Source organism: Pseudonaja textilis, chromosome 4 (assembly GCF_049901715.1).
Source record: "Pseudonaja textilis isolate UNSWEBS1 chromosome 4, rPseTex1.2, whole genome shotgun sequence".
In the NCBI taxonomy this organism is placed as follows: Eukaryota; Metazoa; Chordata; class Lepidosauria; order Squamata; family Elapidae; genus Pseudonaja; species Pseudonaja textilis.
Genome location: NC_141993.1, coordinates 26462403 through 26483889, shown reverse-complemented (window position 1 = coordinate 26483889; position 21487 = coordinate 26462403). Strand labels below are relative to the sequence as shown.

The 21487-nt window shown below is 35.3% G+C and overlaps 1 protein-coding gene across 11 annotated transcripts in view; it reads left to right on the top strand.

Moving 5' to 3' along the window:
• The window catches only part of EXOC6 (exocyst complex component 6), a 98837-nt gene that overhangs the window by 56754 nt on the left and 20596 nt on the right, over positions 1-21487 (top strand). For 6 of the 11 annotated variants that reach the window (XM_026710515.2, XM_026710514.2, XM_087932448.1 and 3 more), the window contains exons 19-20: positions 11600-11741; positions 13531-13604. In XM_026710515.2, the coding sequence (XP_026566300.1) occupies positions 11600-11741; positions 13531-13604 (216 nt within the window). Of the gene's footprint in view, positions 1-1742; positions 1773-11599; positions 11742-13530; positions 13605-21487 lie in introns of all 11 variants that reach the window. The other 5 variants (XM_087932445.1, XM_087932444.1, XM_087932447.1 and 2 more) reach the window with 1 other exon arrangement.

The following is a 21487-nucleotide window of genomic DNA, read 5'->3' as shown; positions in this document are numbered from 1 at the left end:
ACCAAATATATAATATATAATAATATAAAATAATATATAATTTGCAGTTTGTATACGTTTTAGGATTTGTGGGTTTACATTTATATTCAACTAAAAAGGAATTTAGTAGCAAAGTTATGAAGCCATTTTTTATAAAATTAAACTATAGTTGAAGGTAGTCTTCCCATAACTGATACTCTTGAGGTATGTTGAACATTATTCCCATTCAAATGCAAATTTTGAGACTTGTAGTCCAACATGTCTGAACGACTCCAGAACAGAGAAGGATGATCTAAGGTTAAAATTATACACATAGCTATTGTGATATAATCATTCTTGGTTTTTATTTACTTTGTTGCATTTCCTTTTTCTGTGTTGTCACTTGTTAGAAAAACACTGATGTTTTAAAAAATAAAGTAAAAGACAATACTTCTAATAAAAACAGGCAGCTTTTAAAACTTTGTTAATTACTGTAATGGCAGACCATTTTTTATGAAATTTTACTTCAGATTGTCATAAATGTCTTAAGTGTGTTTTAAAAGTAAAAGACCTTAAATAGGACTTACGATAACCATGAAGGATTGGATCACAACAGGGGTGGGATTCTACCAGTTCGCACCTATTTGCTAGAACCGGTTGTTAACATTCTAAGCAGTTCAGAGAACCAGCTGTTAGAAGAAATTACTGGCCTAATCCTGTAAGGAAGGCAGGAAGGAAACATTCTGGTGTTGCTTACAGAAACTGCCTCTCCGTTAACCCTTATTACATTCTTGGCAGCACTAGACTTCCTGTCTCAGGAACTTCTCTGGAGTTTTTTTTTCCTCCTTTGCTGGTACTTTGCTTGTGTGGAGTGACCATTCAAAGTTACAATGGCACTGAAAAAAGTGACTTATGACCTTTTTTCACACTTACGACTGTTGCAACATCCCCACAGTCACGACAGGCCAGGCGAGGAGATGCATGCCTTGATGTGAGTGATGTTGAGTTGGCCATGCCTAGCCAGTCACATGACCACCAAGCCACGCCCACCACCTAAGCCACACCCACAGAACTGGTTGTTAAAAAAATTGAATCCCACCCCTGGATTACAAATAAATGTGATTGGAAAACACTTGCACACAAGCATCTTAAAATAACTGGATGAGTAATCCTTTGGTTGATGGCATGTTGTGGAATTCTCTTCTGGAGAATTTAGAAGATTGGAGCTTTAAAGTTGGGGGTGGGGCTAGCACTCTGTTGCTAGAAGAGAGGGGCTTAAATTCCCTCCCCCAATGCATTTGAGAATACCATCTATAGCAATTTGGATCTATTCAGTTTCTGAAGTTGTCATACTAATTGAATAGATGCTCAATTTTTTTCAAGTGGCACGCCAGATAAATCTTTCCAGTCATTTGGAAGAAACACAACCTTATGCAGAATATTTTAATGAACTGTGCCTTATATTATTCTTTAATATGTCTGAATATCAGTTAAATCCGTAAATTAAAATAAAATTAGATTAATTGGTGGGGTACCTGTTAGGCTTTTACCGATTACATGCAGGATTCATTTGACCTTATCAAAATGAGATAAAAACCATTCACATTTCAAACCATATTTTTAACTTACTGCGATGTTAGGAAATAAAGCTTAGAAATAGGTGTTATTTATTTTCTTGAGGCTCCTAGCATCTCCCTGCCTCTGTTACTCAAATGCAATTTAATGTTGACAAGTGTATTTTAATTTACTTTCTGTTTTGATTGCCTTGCTGATTTCATTCTCAGAATAACAACAATGACTATGCAGCCATGTCGGTAAGTAGATTGCAAGCTCAAGAAAAGCATGCCCTTGGAAAACTTAACTATGGACTGCCTGCAGGCTTATTGCTTTAGTATTGAGTGACTTATTATATAGCCCTCTATTTGGTTTGATCTGACTGACTGCTAAGTTGTATAGCAGCATGCAGAATCCAAGTTGAAGACTAACCCTGGTCTTTTGGACAGAAGGCAGAAGGAACCTTTTAAAGTCTCATAGAAACATGAAACGGCCTGTGTTGCATCTGAAATGAGGTCATTCAAAGGAAACTTTTAAGACCTCTTGGATTTGAGGTCAGGTGTCAAAATGCAACTATGGGGATATGCATACGAAATCAGGTTAAAATGGCCAGATAGTGGCTGAGAATAAAGAGCTGGTGAAAGTTTTAGCCTCTTTTAAAAACATAGTTTCTGAAGTGAGGAGAATGTCTGTACCCAAATGTATTTCATAAAGATGATGGATTGCTTTAAAGGATTTGTGCCCCAATTATTTTCAGGTCATCAGCTTATTTTAAGTATTCTACTTTAGTCCAACACAATATTTGCATTTTGACGAACAATTGCAACTTTTAAATAGGCAGAATCATTTATATTAATGCATAATTGAATTCTATCTGCCTAGGTTGCATTGTCTAAGTCATATTTATTTCAGTTGATAGTATTTTTGCATAATTTTCAGTATCCACACTGTAATTTAAAAAGAACAAGTTACTAAAAAGTAAAAAAAAAATCATGATTCAGATATGTGAAATTAAAGCAACCAAATTTAATGGTTGGGAGCTATGTAAAATGTTTTCCTGAATATTTTAAGAGTTGGAGAAAGAATTGGAGAAAGCTATAGTATCACCTTCACATTTAACTATCTTTAGTAAATGCTTAATAAATGTAATTTGATGCATTTAAAAATAAGCAAAAATTAGGCTGATGAGATTAACAGTTTAAACCAAATGTTAGTGGTATAAATGGGGAGCAGGAAAACTGATCTATTTACTACTCTTGATTAAATAATTCCTCTCACTCTGCCATTGTGAAAACTGATATATTAAAGACAAGATGGCCAATAATGATGAGGCAACATGTAATGAGATTACTGCAGATATACAGGAATATAAAGTCATAAAGGAGTGGATAATGTGAAACAGAGTACTGGCTGACTGACAGACCCTTTTATATACTCATGGTCCTAAATTGGCTGCTTTCAGATGCTTTGAAATTAATTCCATTGTATCTAAGAAAATGTGCTTGTTTTGAAGAGTTTTTGACAAGTACATTTGGAAGGCGCAAGTAGAAGTCTGTGCTACACAATAATAAATAAAATTTGATCATGAAGCAAAATGACTGCTTTTCCAGTTGTTTATCATTCTCGCAAATATATTTGATTTCAGGAACTAATTCACATTGCAGTTTTAACATGGGCACTTCCAAGTTTTGCACTTGTATGCTCTATCAAGCAGCTTAAATTTCAGACAGAGCTGCAGTTACAGTATTTGCCTTTTAAATTTGAGAAATGGCATATGCCAGCTTTAAAATGAAACCTTGCTTGCATTAAGCAGAGGCTGCTGTTTTAAGCATTACACTTGTAAATTGGAAATATCAAATAAGTTATTACCTGAAACAGTTACTTCTATTGCTTTATTCGAGTTTTATCGATTTCTGCACTTTATTCTATAGCTCTTACTTTTTGGACATGTCCCTTTTATAGATAGCAATAATAAAACTAAAGTATTTAGTTAAATACTATATTTACAAATGCTAAAGATTTTGCTTCAGTTCTTTCTGTGACTCAAAATTTCCCACTTATTTTTTATGCTGTCCTATATAAATGGAAATATGTACCAAGACTTATGGATTAATGATCTGTTCCAAGAGAGATAGATTCTTATTTGCTCAATGCACATATATTTCCTTTAGGAATAAAGTTTCTTGCTTCCCGTTAAACGAATTCAAAGTTGACACTTATTCAAAATAAATGTCAATTGTTATGATAATCCTTGGGTCTGAGATTTTGCTCCGATAGCAAACATTTATGAGAATATGTTTTAATTTACTAAAAGATTATTTCTAATTTGAATTTTATGAAGAATATGTTTAGTATTTTAGGAAATGTATTAGGGCATCCTAATATTGTTAGTTGGATATTTTGGATCCAAATGGATATATCCATTTTTAGATAGATAGATAGATAGATATAGATATAGATCTCCATTTTGAATTTTAATCATAAAATTTGAAACATTTTATATGCTGTTTTTGTGTTTTAATATTAAACCCAATATTTTATTTATCCAGAATTCCTGGATGAGCAAGATGACAGTTCCAAAAATTGATAGATAAATAAATACTACTACAATGGTTAGTTAGTTAAAAAGAAAAAGAAATAAAGGAGAGGGAGTCCCTGAAATACTAACCCATATTATTTTATATTGCTCATATTACAAAAATGTTCAGTTCAACTAAAGTCTCCCAGCTGCCTTTAATGCCTGAAGGTGAGCTAGAAATTCACTGTCTCCTGGTTTCTAGCCCAGCACTTCAACCACTACACCAAACTGGCTCTCAGTATGTAGCACTATGCATTTCTTAAACAGTTGCACAACCTCCGGATTCAGTGTAGAAAATGTGTAATTATCAATAAGATAAATAATCAGCATATAAGCAATTCATATTCAATTCTATAAGATTATTATATCCAAAATGTCCTCTGATTTGAAGATTAGTAAATATAATTTGCTTGAGCATCCGAGTCCATTTGTCTAACAGAAGATAGGTGTGTTTTGGGGGGTGGGGAGTGGAGTGGAGAAGAATTTGTGGAAAGAAAAAGCCCCCAAATCAGTCATATATAAACTACCAGTCATTCTACAAGATTTTCTTTATTTCTTAAAACATTAAGAGATGCCCAATAAATTAATTTTGGTGCATTTTTGATTATACAAAGCACTTTTCACAACAGAGCATGTTCCAAATATACTCGTTTCTGGCTTTCCCTTCTTCATACATATCCATGCCGGCTATTATGGCCAAGCAATTTTCAGAATATTCAGTTACATAAAACTAATGCACAGAATTGATCATGGCTATCTTCACATCCTTCTTAAGCTTTTATTTATTAGTCCTGGTTTGCTGAATATTAATTTATTACAAATGCTTGAATCTTGTGAGTCTTTAAGTGCCTTACAGCTAATACATTATGATTGCCAAATAAATAGTATCGTAATAATAAAAATTATGACTCATCACCAGGATCATCTCAGTTTTGGTATATCTTACTTCAGTCCCCAAATGCATATTTAAAAGCAGTTTTTAAAAATAACTTCCTAGGAGTGAGGGCGTAGATCTTTTGTCCATTTGAAGGACAATCCACGAGAGGGATCTTCTAGAAGAAACACTCATCTGAGGGTCCCTTGTGAATCATTATGTTTATAGAGGGCAGGGGTTCTCGCCAAGCACTTCCTGCAGACATCCTTTGAATCAAGTGGTCTTGAAGGTGACCAGGCTCCAAACCACCTGGAACTTTATGGTTGATCGCCAACACAAACTGGCAAATAACCCAGATTCTGCAACAGTGGTATTATATGATGATGCCATTTTTTTTTAATTCACATGTGGGCACTGCATTTTGCACTTATTGACTTATTCATATGTTCATCCCAATTGGTACATAATTTATCTCTGCTTTATATTTTATTGGAAATGTCATTTCTAATTTATTATGTGGCTTGGTTGCCTTGCGCTGTGGCATGATGTCATGCTGGACACATGACCACAGAAACATCTACAGACAGCACTGGCTCAATGGCTTAAAGAAACCGAGATGAGCACTGTCTCCTAAAGTCAGCTACAACTTGCAGGGTAAAACCCACAGGGACTTCTTCCTCCTTTTGGTTGTGTATCATATCTTCTACAAAAGCAACTTGTTCCCCAAGTACACCTTATAAGATAATGTGGGAAAATATTGTTTATCTGAACAATTTTTCAATATTATAAAAGACATCCATATTCTGGAAAGAGAAGTAAATGCGCAGAATTCTTCATTTATGTATTTCTTGGTCTAGACCAGGGGTCGGCAACCTTAAACACTCAAAGAGCCATAAAGGTCTTAACTGAAAGCCCCTCCATTCAATTCTGGAGCTGACCAGAAGTCCAGTTCCCCCATCATAAAGTCTCCTCCTAGTGCACCATGCTCTCCTCCCCAAACCGGAAGCTCTTCTCAAAATTGTGGCACTGACTGGTGACAGGAGCCGCAGCAGAAGGATGAAAGAGCCACATACGGCTCCAGAGCAGTGGGTTGCTGACCTCTGGACTAGACTTTATAACCAAGACAATTTGCTGATTGGTTTTCTATTTCAAAATTGCTATCAGTGCTTGTGGACCATTTGTCCTGTGTTGGTTGGTTTGTTGGTTAAGTGTTTTGTAGGATACGTTTACCTTCACAATATAAATCTTCAGAAATAAAGATCAACAGATGTTTTTAATGCAGGGTTGTCAAACTCACAGCCTGCAGGACGGATGCACCCTGCTGACGCCCGGTCTAGTGAAGGGGAAAAAAGTTGCAACATGTCACGTGATGATGCCGTGATGACACGAGTTTGACACCCCTGTTTTAATGTGAAAATTTGTAACTATGGCAGTACATTCAGTCATCAGTTCTTATGTGGTTTGGAATCAACCTGAAAGTTTTCAAACATTCTGAAGATTTTTTCCCCTTAAAGAAATATTAAAATTTGTTTGGAAAAATTAGATTTTGGGGAAATAAATGAGATTTAGTATGTATTAAGAGTCTTTTCAGGATTGCTTTATATAAATAGTATCCACAAGCTGTTCTTGGTGAAATCTGTCCTTTGTCCAAAAGATCACAGTTGTGTATCTAAAAAAGCCTGACTACATATTTCCTTATTATGCATTCATATAAATACATCCTCATATTTTTAGTCAGCCAATCAACTTTAGGTGCTTATTCAATTTCATTTTGTACAGAAGAGACACTGCGTTTATCAGCTATTGTCCAACATAGTGGCAAACATATTTATCATTAACGAAAATTACATTTTCTTATCATTGATCAAACTAAGTTTTAATTCTTTCCATTGCAAGAATATCCACTCTAAGATACACACTTAAATATCTGAATTTGAATTTTGTATTTAAGACAGTGAAAGAAGCTTCCCCTTAATGTGTCATGTAAGATTGTTAAATTAACAATGAAGCTAGACTGTCAGAGCTAACAGACAAGTCTTGTTGTTCGCTGTTTGCTTGGGGATTGTGGACTGTGTTTTATTGTTTCTATGATTGGCAGTAAAAGCCTTATTTCACAGCTTGCAGCAGGGGGCTATTGGATAAAGTGTGATGGTGTTCTGCAAGCTATAGTCAAAAACTGTCCATCAGAAGCCCACATCGCCTACTTAGAGAAAGGACTTTCTTACTGATCCTTCCAAATGTCGTTTCATGCTGTCCTTGATTGGCACAGCCTGGCAGGGAGGATTGATGAATCTGTCACCAGCTGGTTAATTGTGTTGCTGGTCTCAGTCTGACATCAGCTCTTTGACTCTTAAGTGGCTCAATACAAAACAAATTAGGAGATTGTAGTCATATTTCTCATTCTATATGCTCTGACTTTGTTGAATGCAGTCCATAAATCATATTGACTGACATCCCGCTGAATGATGAAAGCTGCTTTTGAGGCATCGAGCGTAGGCCGAGAAAGCAGCTACCACCAAGGTGCCATGGAAGGATGCATATGGCTGACCCTTTGGGAATTTCCTAAGGGCCAAATGTTTCTTTACAGCAATTGTTCCTAGGAGAAAGGCTTTGGGGCAGTACAGAAAAGATTTAACATGTCAGCAGATTCTCTTTTACAAGCGGCTTTGAAATATAAGACGTTTGTCCGAGGATTTTCTCTTTTTACCAATGTGGTCTTTAGCAGATGTGAAGAAGAGGGGAAATTCTAGGTGTTATATCTTGTAGCAGGTGTTATTTTTATGTGACAAAAGCCTTATTTCTTGTGCTTTGCAAAGGTAAAATAAAACGTAGAGATACAGTAGTTGAAACTGACAAATAAATGCAAGGATGTTAGAAGGGCTGAGGTAGTAATAGCCATTATAAAATGTACTTTCTGTTGAGGAAACATCACCAATAAATTTAGTATTTATTATTACAAATGATTTGGGTGCAACTTAAAAATAATTCAAGAAGCAATATTACCTTAATAGATTCATACATGCGTTATATACAATACGTTTATTTTTTGGTTCTTTTAAACATAAAAAGTGCTTTGATAAGCCTGAGCAATAAAGAATGGAGAACTAAATTGTTCAGCGTGAATTTGGATTAATAGCTTTCATAAATAACTGTATTTAACAGTTTTTTTAACTGTATTTTTCAACTTGGAAGAGTTATATTTTTAAAAAAACGTTACGTTAAATACGTTAGTGTAATTTTATATGTATATTCACATGTACACAGACCCACACAATGATTCTAATATATTATGTAGCCTTCTAGCTTATGGTTAAATTTTAAGGCTTGCTTTTTTATTTTTTGCCAGGATAAAAACCTAGTTATCTCAAATAGAGATAATACAAACTTTTCCCCCTTGTGCATGTGTTTTGTTAATGCCATGACAGCAATAAGCCTGTAGTCGGAGTGCATAGTTGAAAGCAATTCTGTTGCTTCTTTGAATAGGGTGTTAGCATTTGTCTATCATCATAAAACATGCACTTGATGTACATTTATGAAACGCGACTTTAAAAAAAGCTTTGTAGCTTCTCTTGTATCATGCATTGTAACCATTACCTTGTGCTCCACGATCTGAAAGCTCTGAATGCCTACTTTGGAAGACAAACAGGAAACGGAATATAATACATCAATATGTAGTAATAAAATGTTAAGTAGATTTAATTGGTTACTAGTTTGGGGATGGGCAATATTTTTTTCTTTATATATGTTACATGATATATGCTTTATATCTAAGCCAGTTTGGTTTAGTGGTTAAGGCAACAGGCTAGAAAGCAGGAGATGGTGAGTTCAAGTCTCGCCTTAACCATGAAAGCCAGCTGGGTGACTTTAGGTCAGTCACACTCTGTCAGCCCAATTCACCTCAAAGGGTTGTTGTTGTGGGAAAAATAGGAGGAGGAAGGCATGTTGGATGTGTTCACTGCCTTGAGTTATTTCTGAAAATAATAAAGGCAGGATACAGGTAAATAAAATACTACAAAGGCATCAAAGCCAATCTGTTACATAAAACATGGGACTAATCTCACAGAGCCCTGCATTACCTCAAAAGGTGCAGTTGTTTTATTAAATCAAAATAAGACTTCCAATTTGTATCTTAAATCTGTTACCTCATAACTCAGTTAAGCCTATTGATTCTTAATCTTTCCTTCTATCCCTCCCCTTCAAGGCTCTGTTTTCATTCATTTGGGGAAAAGAACTGCATGTCTGCTAGTGTAATTATGAGTGACTTTGGCAGCTGTTTAAGCATGCGAATTGTGTATTCACTTTTTATATGTTTGGTTGATAGTTGGCTTTTGGTAGTTGGCTTGTTTCAGTCGCTGTATAGTTGTAGAAAATATTTCAAATTTTGAATGACCATCAAAAATACACCTTAGAAGCAGCCCGTAGATCTTGCTTGAAAATTTATAGTAGGTACATGCTTCAAACATGATTTGGAAGAAGTACTTTGGAACTTGCGTGACCACAACACTGCTGGCGCTCATTAAAATAACCCAACTTTCTTGAAGCTTTGACAGGAGTCTGAATAACAAAATGACACTCATTAAACTCTAAGCAGCTGTATGTACTGGTAGCCTGAAAAAGGCTAGACTGTATTAATGAAGAGCAGAGAGACAAAATGTCTGCACATTTTTTCAAATAATTTTTGAAGTGTAATACAGCCGTTATGGATTACTATATATATTTCCCACAAATAAATACCAAGGAGAAACATAGGTAGAATTTCCCAAGGCTATCCTTTTAATATTTTGTTATAGTTGGGAACAAATAAATGCTAAATTGGTTTGAAAATGGTGATTCACTTTAGTATATTGTTTTCAAGTGAGACCCCTTGCTTAATCTCTTATGTATACAAGCCATAATGAGGCTCTGGGTTTGCCATTATCCCTTCTCATTTATGGAAATTCTTCTGTTTCGAATGGGTTCTTTCAACAATTCTCTTGCCACGAAAACACTTATTTTAAAAGGGCAGAATAATTGTGAAATATCTTTTATCATAGCATTTACATGTAGTCCTCGACAACCAACTGGACAATTGGCAACCAAGTTATGAAGGGCACTTTTCAACCTTTATGAACAATTACATTGTCCCGTGGTCACATTGCAAATGTTGACATTTTTTTGCTGGTTTCTAGCAAAAACTCCCATTGGATAAAACAATTTTTGGTTTCTGGCAAAAACTCCCATTGGATAAAACAATTTTGTTTAATGACCATTGGTGTTCTCTCAACAATTGTGGTGTTCGCTTAACGACCACCACAAAGAAGGTTGTAAGATCAGGGATGTTTGTATGGTGACCCACTTAACAACCACCGTGACTTATGACCATAATTGCAGGCTCAGTCATGGTCATACACCAAGGACTACTTACTCTATAGTATAAAGTATTATATCCAGAAACACCCTTGGACTTACTCTTTTCTAAATTATTCCATCCCCCCCTGCCTCTTGAAGCTTCATATCACAAGATAAAATAAATAGATTAGTCATGCTTCATTTCTGGGGATTACATGGGCTACTCATGTGGCTTCCTCTGCAGCGGTACGAAAGTGATTTTCTCAACTTCCCAGTCTAGTGTATAGCCCTGGTATTTTCGAGGATTTGTTATCCAACTAATACGTTTGGCTCTTCTTACCTTTTGAGATCAACTAGTGTCATCTCCATGGATTAACCTGATATGGTATTCATTCTGAACTAAATTCAAAAACACAATCTAAATCGATATGCAAATATCCTATACTGCTTATTCCCAAATTGTGTAAAAGATTGTAATGCAATTTACTATTAAACAAACATGCACAAGATTTCACTGTGGAAGGCTACAGAACTTAAATGTATGGATTAGTTATATGGCCAGATGACTGATAAGCCTATTATGGTTGTTGTAAAGAAAAGGCTTTTCTGTAATCTTGAAATGAGAAGGAACCTAAGTTATTTAGCAAAGGGCAATGTTTGCTAATAGTTGATGCACTATTTCTTTGGCTTAAATCTGAATTGGTCAGACTAAACATAAAGTCACTAAAATGAGTGGAACTTCCTTCCTTGCAAATACACACCCACTCAAAAATTGTGCTAACTCCCAGCAACTAGTTCTATACTGTTTTGTTAGCTACCAACCAATGGGACTTAATCTGTTAATATGAAATGTCTTTGAACAGTTATGTATGTCTTGAACAATGGAGAGCTTCATGCAAGTTGGAATTTTTTTAATATTTAGAATCCTCCCACTTACACAGAAAAATTCTTGGATAGGCAGGAAAGCAACTGAGGGCTTTGGTAAAAAAAATTATATAACTTCCAGGGACATTTTTAGTAATATACTGTAAGTATCAAGACTAGGGGTTTTTTTTTGCCCCCTAATTTGTTCACAAGAATAAAGAACAGCAACAAAAAAAAATATCTTACCCATTTTTGTCTATTTGAAAATTCTTGGATGTTGGCTCACGCATCCAAGGGAAACTATTATTGTGAAACAAAGCCAAACATTCCTTATCTGTTTGTTTTGAATTGAATAAATGCTCGGGGAAGTGGGGGGAATTGGGAGATCTTTGTGACAAAAGGTGCCAGTTTATTTCTGTAATGTGTTGCCTTTTCTTTAATAGGGAAAAGTAGCTCAGACCGCTTGTATGTCTGCTTGCCAGCATCTCTCAACCTCCCTGATGCAGATGCTGTTGGATAGCGACTTGAAACAGATCAGCATGGGAGCTATTCAGCAATTTAATTTAGATGTCATACAGTGTGAATGTAAGTATGCAAATTCTGAATAAAAAGCATGCTTTGAATATATAAACTATGGAAGCCAGAAATCCATGAGACCCGCTTATCAGTTATTTTAAGCATTGTGGAATATGGATATCTTTTTTCTGTATTGTGGTTTGTTTTTGGATTGAGAAGAAATAACTACATATCTGTGATGCTGCATTTTGGATTTTTTCCTGTGGAGCTTGTAAGATATTATTGGCTCTGATTATTTGCTGCCATTGTTGGGGTTTTCCTAGAATTTTATTTGCTAGCACAGAGGATTCTTCTAAGGATGATTCTGAGAAATTAAGCCACCTGAGAGAGTGACATTAAGTTTGTTATTTAACTGAATTCATTAACATTTTTGTCTTAATTATGATCCTAACTATTAACAGAATTGGGCATGAGCTGAATGAAAGCTCTTAATTGGTAAAAATATCCCAATATTTGTTCCATACCGAGTGTTTCAGAGGAATATGTTTTATTAAATTGATTTGAGCCAAACTTTCTTTTGTCTCCCTCTACTGGTAACTTGAACATTTATTATAACAAAACAAAAACGTTGCTTTTGATTATTAGTGTAGTGCATTTAAAGAAATTAAATTATCTAGTTTTGGCTCAAAGTTTACGTAATAACATGTTTGATCTTTTAGATACTACAAAATCTTCCTAATGTTTCTGTTGCAAAAAAAATGGCAAATCCTTTGGAAATTAACACTTGACAAAAAAATGCTCAGTTGTTTTCATCTTGTTGAATCAGGATGATGGGTTTCAAGAATTCTTCCCAACATAAATATATACCTTCTTAAATGTACTGTAATGGAATTTATGATCTTGATTCATTCACCTCTTTTTTATGTTTTTGGATACAGAAGACTGATATCCAATTTTACATTCAAAATTTCTTCAGAGAGTCAGTCTGACTAGGAGCTGATACATATCTGCACAAGTCATAAATTCAAGGATTGAATTCACCTTCATAACTGTGAATGGTCACTAAATGAGGATTATCTATAATTGCTTAAATTATTTTAATAATTGGTTGTCAGCTTTTTTTCTTTGACATTCTCTTTATATTCCCTTTATGAAACACGAGCCTAAGAAGATGTTTATTTCCTAGTCTCATTAGTCCCTTTGTCTAACTCTTCTCTTGCTGCGTCTTTTTTCTCCTTATATACATGATTTCCTATTTGATAGATTCCCCCAAAGCTCCAGAAATGACAGAAGTAAAAGTAGGCTTTTTAGCTAGCAGACATCATTGAGTACAACAAAGCATTCATTCAATAAAATATGTATATAGTGTATATTTTTCTTTGAAATGGTCTTGATGAATATATATATATATTATGGAGAAAATGGTCTAAGTTAGCTTACTCTAAAACTAACATGACTTTATTTACAAATTTCCATTGAGAAATTTTCTTGAACAAAATGTTTCATGTCACCCAATCCCAGTAAACCAGATTTTTATTTCAGAATTCTGATTTACCATACTGTGTAAATCTGGCTAATTCTTCCTATTAACAAGGAATTCAAAGTAATTAACAGTTACTAATTTATAATCCTTGAAATCAATATAAATGAAAATAAGATTTCAAATATATTCTATTTTCCTAAGAAATTAAGTCAATGAATTATGTCTACACACACTGTCTTTTGCATATGCACACGTGTGCGTGCACGCGCGCGCGGACACACGCACACACAGACAGAGTAAATAAAAATCATAGACTGTATCAAATCTAGATTCTTCCTGACATTTCTTTCACAAATTCTTACAATTTCTTTTCAGTGTTTGCAAGTTCTGAGCCTGTACCTGGATTCCATGGAGAAACCTTGCAACTAGCATTTATTGACCTCAGACAAGTAAGAAGTTGTTATACATTTATTTGGTTCCGAATACTCTGCAATTCCAGTTATTTCAAGTGAATTTAAATTTGTCAAAATTCAGTTCAGAATTGTCTGAACATTGCTATATAATGCTTATTTGTATTTCCCAAGCAAAGCTGTTTTTGTGAAAATGGAATGTTGCGATGTCAAATGAATCTAATTTTGTCAGTTAGTACTATTATTGTTGTTACTTTATCAGTCTTTTAATTTTTATTTGTTCACTTATCATACTTGGTATTCCAACCTTAAAACATAGCAGAAATTAATCCTGCAATATTAAAAAAAAGAATTAAACCAATCATTCATATCCTTAAATTGAACTATTTTTAAAAGATGTGGTTATAGTCTTTTTTAAAAAAGCTAACAAATTGATTAGATCCCTTAATCCAATAAGGAATGCATTCCATCTGTCTAGGGTGCTCATAGAAAAAGATCAATTCGGAGATGCCAGCATATGAACCTTGGCAACCATCAACAGACTTAGTAGGCAGGAGTGGGGGCTTATAGAGAGGGATCAAATTGGAATGTCTTGTCTCAGATAGCCTAGATCCAAATGATGCAGGGCTGTACACATTAATAAATACTACATAGTCATTGCTCTAGGAACAAATTGGCAACCAGGATAATGTTTTTAGTACAAGTACACTATTGTTTCTTTGGGCAGGAACCAATCTGGCTGCTGAGTGTTCTACCATGTTCTAAGCTAGACACAAAGGCAGCCTCTTGTGCCTTTACACAAGACATTATAGAGATAAGAGTTGGCGATTACTAGAAAATGCACCATATTTCCATACCATTCTGTTTCACTGCATTTAGATGCAGTATTTGCATCTCTCAAAAATTTGCTGGTGATTGTTTATTTTTTCCTCCTATAAAAAACAACTACAATGAAACAACTGGATGATGACCAGTCCAAAGATGGGGGGTGAAGGGAGGGAGATATATGACAGTACTGCACAACTAGGTTTTGGTTTATGATATCTTAAGATGGAGTGCATAGAGCACCTAAGATTGCATTAGTTCCCTGAACTTGTTCTAATTTTAATATTTTGGATATGCATGACTTCATTATTTCTGCTTAATATACTAGTTTTGAAATCATATGATAATACCAGGATTCAATTTAATTGTAATTCACTTGGCATACTGAAGCAATAGATAATGCCTCACCAGACAATTGGGGCTAATTTGTACTTATTTAACAAGTGTGTGATTACAAATTCAGTTTTAAAATATGGATGTACTAATTTGGAATGGGGGGACCAAGACGTTTGAGGTTTAGCAGCCCAGAATCTAACAGTGGACTTGCAACTTAAATAAGAAACTTGGTACCCCACTGCTAAAACATGAAGTAGAGTTGCCAGCAGATTGTCCTTAGTGTTTGGGTCTCTTCTTCACTCAATATAGGATATTGGACACCAAGTGTCTTAGAACTAGATTAAGGTGCAATATGGAGGTAGATGAATTGGAAGCTCTTTGTTAGTCCTCACGGTAGGTATGTTGTGTTACTGGGGAAGGTGTTTGCTTACTTCATCTATTCTTTGTTCCTACATTGGTGATTTCTTCTATCTTCCAAATTCTAGGTTCTATATTCTCTGAGCTTTGTAATGTTCTGAAATTTGGGTCTTTTGAATAACAATAACAGGAAACTTATTATCACTGTATTCTGCTATGTTTATGAAGTGCTTCATGAAAGGTAACACATATTTTAAGAAATAGAATAATACTCAATGAACAATTAAAAAAGATGGCATTATTTAGGTTTATGCAATTGTAATATTGAGAGCAGAAAAAGAACTCGAGATTTTCTGGTGATAAAGGGCGTATAGAGAAGGAAGTTCTTCATTCTACTAGTTAATTAATTTCTGCAGTTCATTAATACAAGGTGAGGTGTAGGCTTCTCAACAGCAGAAGTAGCCATTTACTTTACCTTTGGCTTAAAGTTTGTTCTGATCCAGCAAAATAGTGGATGAAAATTTATGTTCCTGAAATTTTCATGGCCAATTCCATGAACTAATCAAATACCATTTTAATTTTGCAGCAAATGTTATTAGTTACCATAGAGAGAGATTTTGTCATTCTCACCAAAAATGAGATTAAAGCTTTTCTTAGCAATTAATTTGTTATAGAAAATTCCATCATTTTAGATGAGAACTCTCCAATTAGCAAAAGGTTGTATGTTAAGACCATAAATTAAATGATCAATACATAAGGTTGAATTCTAATATATTTACACAGTTGTACCTTTTCATGAAATTACTGTTTTAATATAAGCTGGCAGACTGCCTTATTTCTATAGGAGAAATAAGGCTATGAGTGCATAATGACTATAAGTGCAAAAAAAAGTAAATTAACTTTAATGTGATTTTTTTAAAAAAATGTATTTGCTCTTAGAGATCAGCATAACAGGAAACATTTTATTACAATATTACCTTTACAAACAGAAATTATATTCGAAAATATTTATTCTAGGATAAGGTTATTCTAGAGCTCTAAAACTGAAACAGGAGGAATACAAACATCTTTGTTCATTTGACCTAGGATATAGGCGGGTGGGATTCAAATTTTTTAACAACCGGTTCTGTGGGCATGGCTTAGTTGCTGGGCATGGCTTGGTGGTCATGTTATTGGCTGGATGTGGCCAACTCAATATCACTCTCATCAAGGCACGCATCTCCTTGCCTGGCCTCTCATGACTGTGGGGATGCTGCAACAGTCGTAAGTGTGGAAAATGGTCATAAGTCACTTTTTTCAGTGCCATTGTAACTTTGAATGGTCACTCCACACAAGCAAAGTACCAGCAAAGGAGGGGAGAAAAACCCAGAGAAGTTCCTGAGACAGGAAGTCTAGTCCTGCCAAGAATGTAATAAGGGTTAATGGAGAGGCAGTTTCTGTAAGCAACACCAGAATGTTTCCTTCCTGCCTTCCTTACAGGATTAGGCAAATAATTTCTTCTAACAACCGGTTCTCCGAACTGCTTAGAGTGTTAACAACCGGTTCTAGCGAATAGGTGCGAACCTGTAGAATCCCACCCGTGGATGTAGGATAATCCCATCTCATATTAGAAAAATATTGTTTTAATTTTTTTTCTTAACACAGCGAATCAATCAGTTATTTTACAAGCTTTCTTTGCTAGCCTAGTCCCCCCCCCCCCAATATCTCCTGGGCAGTAGACTACAAAATCTGTGTGTGTGTGTTTGTGTGTGTGTGTGTGTAGGTAGGTAGGGAGAGAGACAGAGAGAGAGAGAGAGAGAGAGAGAGAGAGAGAGAGAGAGAGAGGCAGGCAGGCAGGCAGGCAGACAAGGAGGGAGGGAGGGAGAAACTGGATGGATAATTTCTCTCTTCACAATGACTTAATAGTGTTATTTCTTGTTCAGTTTCAGGAAGCAATGTTTATTCAATATAAATATATACAGTATAGTATATATTGCAACAATTATTGTAGTCAGTTGGCTACATTCTTCTTTTCTGCTTTTGAATGCAAAAGTTAAGGTAAATTGCCCACCCATTTATTTTATTTTCGGCCTATCTCACAACTTGTGTCAATGATATTTAAGTCATATGAAGGCTTTAACACCTTTCCCCTCTTCTCTATTTATGATTCATTTCTCTCCTAATAGGACAGATGACAGTTCTTTTCAAGAATACTTAGAAAGGCAACAGAGTCATTTCAGAGGATTCTTATAAAGAGGTCAGGCTTCTGTTCTTTAGTTTGAATTTGATACTGTTTCGTGAATTGCAGGATATGAAAGATAAGGAAGTAAGTCCAGTGGTCAGGTTTTACCTGCCCACCCGGACTGTGCCCTGGGGTCAAGCTCCTGATATTTGCTGTTTGGTGTAGAGGAGCTGATGACAGGTAGGGGCTGATACAAAGGGGAAAGCTTGAACCATATCAAAGCTAAAAGGCAAGAGAATTGGGACATTGCAAGAGACTGTAGCTAAAAGATGGATCAGCAGGATTGCCCTCTTTTTAAAAAGTAGCTGACCTGTGAGAGAAAAAAAACTTTATCGTCCTGCCAATCACATGCTTGCTAATGGAAGCCAGTTATCTCAACAACAGTTTAGCCCCTTGGTGTGATTTCATGACACTTTACAAGATTTGGAGGTGAGGGCAATACAGATTGGTAATTTTCACTACAAATACTACAGCACATGTATAAAAGCTTGATAGTTAAAGAAATCCATATAGCGGTTTCAGACATCCTCTTAGAAGTTCCACTACAGGGAAACACACAGAAGGATATCCTTGCCCAGCCTAACATAGATGATAATCTATAAAATATTTTGCATCCCTACATAAGGATGGGTTTTTTAAAAAATTTTTTTATTAAAAGTGGCCTTCTATAGTCATTTGGACAGGATAATGTTTTCCGATCGATTTCAAATTATTCAGTATATTTTTAAGGCAAACAAAAGGATATTCCAATCTAGGGAAAATGAATCCTTAACTTCACCTATATTCTGATAAGAACTGCTGTATATTTCCGATAAGAACTACATTTTTCAAGGAAAGGTATATAGCTCAGTAAAAATGTTATTCCAGTGTGGGGCTGCTGTGAAAAAGCAAGTGTACTGATGAGAGTTAATAGACAAGAGACTGAAAATAGATAAATTTGGATGACTTAAAAAAAAGAGCAGGAAGAGGAATTCTGAATTACTACTTAACATAAGAGCTCTCTATTGCTTTCAACTTTGTGACTGTCCATCCAGTACTGTTTGGGAGTGGTTTCACAAGTCAGAGAATGCTATAGCACTTATGTAGTGCTTATGGACCTCTCATTAGGATCTGATGTTGCCCTGAATCGTACTGGATGCTAAAGCCCTCTCAGTAAACTCTGGTTAACAATTCTTGATTGTATGCCAGGCAGCATCAATTTCTCCTAAAATGTGTAATGCATTAGAACAACTCTGTAAAGTCCAGCACTGACTCTTATAGCCTTTTTATGGTTCTTCTATTTCAGTCTAAGTTTAATAAAAATAGGACTATGTGCAGAAACATGCTTAGGAGTTTATCGGCTAAGTATTTACAGATGTCATGGAAAAATCAGATCAATGTATGATTCACCAGGACTTTGAATTTAGCACACCTCTGTGTTGATAGGGTGCTTGCTGAGAAATGTTTCCCTAACGATGAACGTCAAATATGTTCTGTTTTAATTGACCATTATAAATTTTGGGTTTGAATTTCTCCTGGCTTGCATTTCAGTGAGTTTCCTTTCTAGAAATCTTGGAATGTAACCTCTAAGGTTGGTATTTATTTATAAGGGTAGTCTTTACAATTAACAGAATTAGATATGTATTGTTAAAGCCACTTTCATCTACAGTGGAAGGATAGGATAGAAATACTCCAATAAAAGAAGTTGGAATTTCAAATGGTATAGAAATGATTCCCACTAATTTTTGCTAAGCCAATAATACGGAACCCAAGTACGATCACTTGCTGAGAATGGATGATATTTCAAAATTGCTACTAAAATAAATTTGAGTAAGATAGGGTGTGTGACCATGTGTTTTCCCTCCTACTGCAGGAGGCCTGAATGATTAAATTTACTGCATCATTAAGGCAAAATGCTTCTCTTTTTGGAACAGAGGCAAAGTAATTAGTACATTTTAATGTAGATAGCAAAATACCAGTGACAACTTGCAGAGTAACCTATGTCTAAAGCATGCACAAATAAGCAGGTGTCTGTGTAATTAGAAATGCATTTTCACATATTTTGAGAGATTGTAATTTATAGAGGACAGTAAATGCAGATAATTTCTATTGTCAGAGAACTTAGATATTAACAATTTCATGTTTTACTTTAGAGTTGTAAGGGATGTTTAAAATGTATAGCTACATCTCCTGGGGTGCAAATGAACTAACATGAATATGCTAGTGGAAATAATGAATTACTAAAGTTTGCAATGAATGTTATCTTACGCTCAAAATTACCTGAAATAGGAAGAAAGGTTGGTGATGCAGTCAGCCAGATGTTTAGACTGGATAGGCATTTTTATTGTCCTGTCAGGTCCTTTCAAGGACTCAGGACAGGTAGGTGTTGTTTAATGACATGAAAGGTATTGTTACAGGATATCAGCTGTTCCAACTAAAGCTGCTTTTTGCAATTGACTGATGATAATTTTGTCAATGCCAATGGTGCTCCAAATATTTTGCAATTGTACCCAGGGCACCTATTACTATTGGTACTATCTTTGCTTTCTTTGCCACTTCTGTTTGCAAATTTTGTGATTTTCTCCAGTTCTTTCTCATCTATTCTGCTATGTTCAGGTATCATAATGTCTACCATCCAGACTTTTATGTCTTTCTTAATGTTGTTAAGCCTGGATTCTTATATGACAGGTGCGTATTTGAATTCTAAAGTCCCGGCATACTTTAGCTCCTTGATTTTCTATTATTTTCTATAGTTTTTTTGGTCCCACCAGTTCTTGCTTGCAGGCAAGTGGTATTTCTTGCAAATATTCCAATGCACCATTGTTGCTACATTGTTATGCTGTTGTCTGTAGTCAATCCGTGCAATCTTCCTGCAGCAGCTAAATAATCCACCGTTTCTTCAGTTCTTTACATAGAGGCTGCTATCTGTTGCTGTCTTCTCGATTATTATTATATATTTATGTCTACCTTGACTCTACTGAGTTATAGTTCAGCAATATGTGAAGGTCCTCAGAATCACCACTAGAATATTAATTTGAAAATCTAATGCAAAGTCCATTTTCCTTTTTAAATTTTGCTCCAATTTGTGGGATTAACATGGACTAAGATATTCTACTAAAAGCAAAATTCACAATTTTCAGTAAGTGTCTTAATTTCTTCTACAGACCAAATAAATAATAAATATACAACAGTGTATAGGTACTCCTCAACTTACGACCACAATAGAGCCCAAAATTTATGTTGCTAAGCAAGGCATTTGTTAAGTGAGCTTTGCCTCAATTTACACCCTTTCTTGCCAAAGTTGGTTAAGTGAATCACTGCAGTTATTACGTTACTAACCTGGTTGTTAAATGAAGCTGGCTTCCCCATTGACTTTGCTTGTCAGAAGGTCGCAAAGAGTGATCACATGACCCTGGAGATGCTGCAATGGTCTTAAGTGTGAAAAATGGATCATAAGTCACTTTTTCCAGTGCTGTTGTAACTTGGTCGCTAAATGAACTGTTGTAAGTTGAAGACTACCTATAATGGGGGGTGGGGGGAACTGGCAGTGATCCGAAACAAAAATCAGAATGGTGTAAGCGGGAAAGCAGCAACGTTGAAATAAGGTTTTAAAAAACAACAACAACCAAAGTATTACTCAAAATTATGGGTACATTTGGACTAGTCTAGCAGTTTACTGATTCTCCCACATGCCAGGATTGTGGCAGAGGCCTTTGGCTCTTGCTGCCTGTGTAGTTCTCATGGTGACCCCTTTGGGGGCATTCTGAGATCAGGGTTTTCTGACCTCAGAAAAAGCCAGCTGTGCAAGATGGCAGAGAGGAGCTGGCTTTCAGTTTTCCTTCTCGTGGAGGTCAGCAGTCTGTTTCTAAGGAATCTTTATTCCCCTTGAGGTAGCATTCCAGGGGTCATAGAACTGCAACTTCTATTTCATTTTGACTAATATGGACATTTCTACAACAGGTAAAAAGTCTTGTCCAAACTAAGCATATTAAGGCATTCAGATAAACAGATTCTATGCCATGCATGACTTCCTAAGTGTTGCAAATTTAATTCAATTACGTTGCAGAGAGAAATAAACATATTCTGCTAACGTTTTTGACATGACATGGTACTGCTTATCCTATTACTTATGTAGTTAAAATTAGCACATTTGGTTTGTTTTAAAGGACCGCAATAATGAATGTTCAACATTTATTTGTGGTTC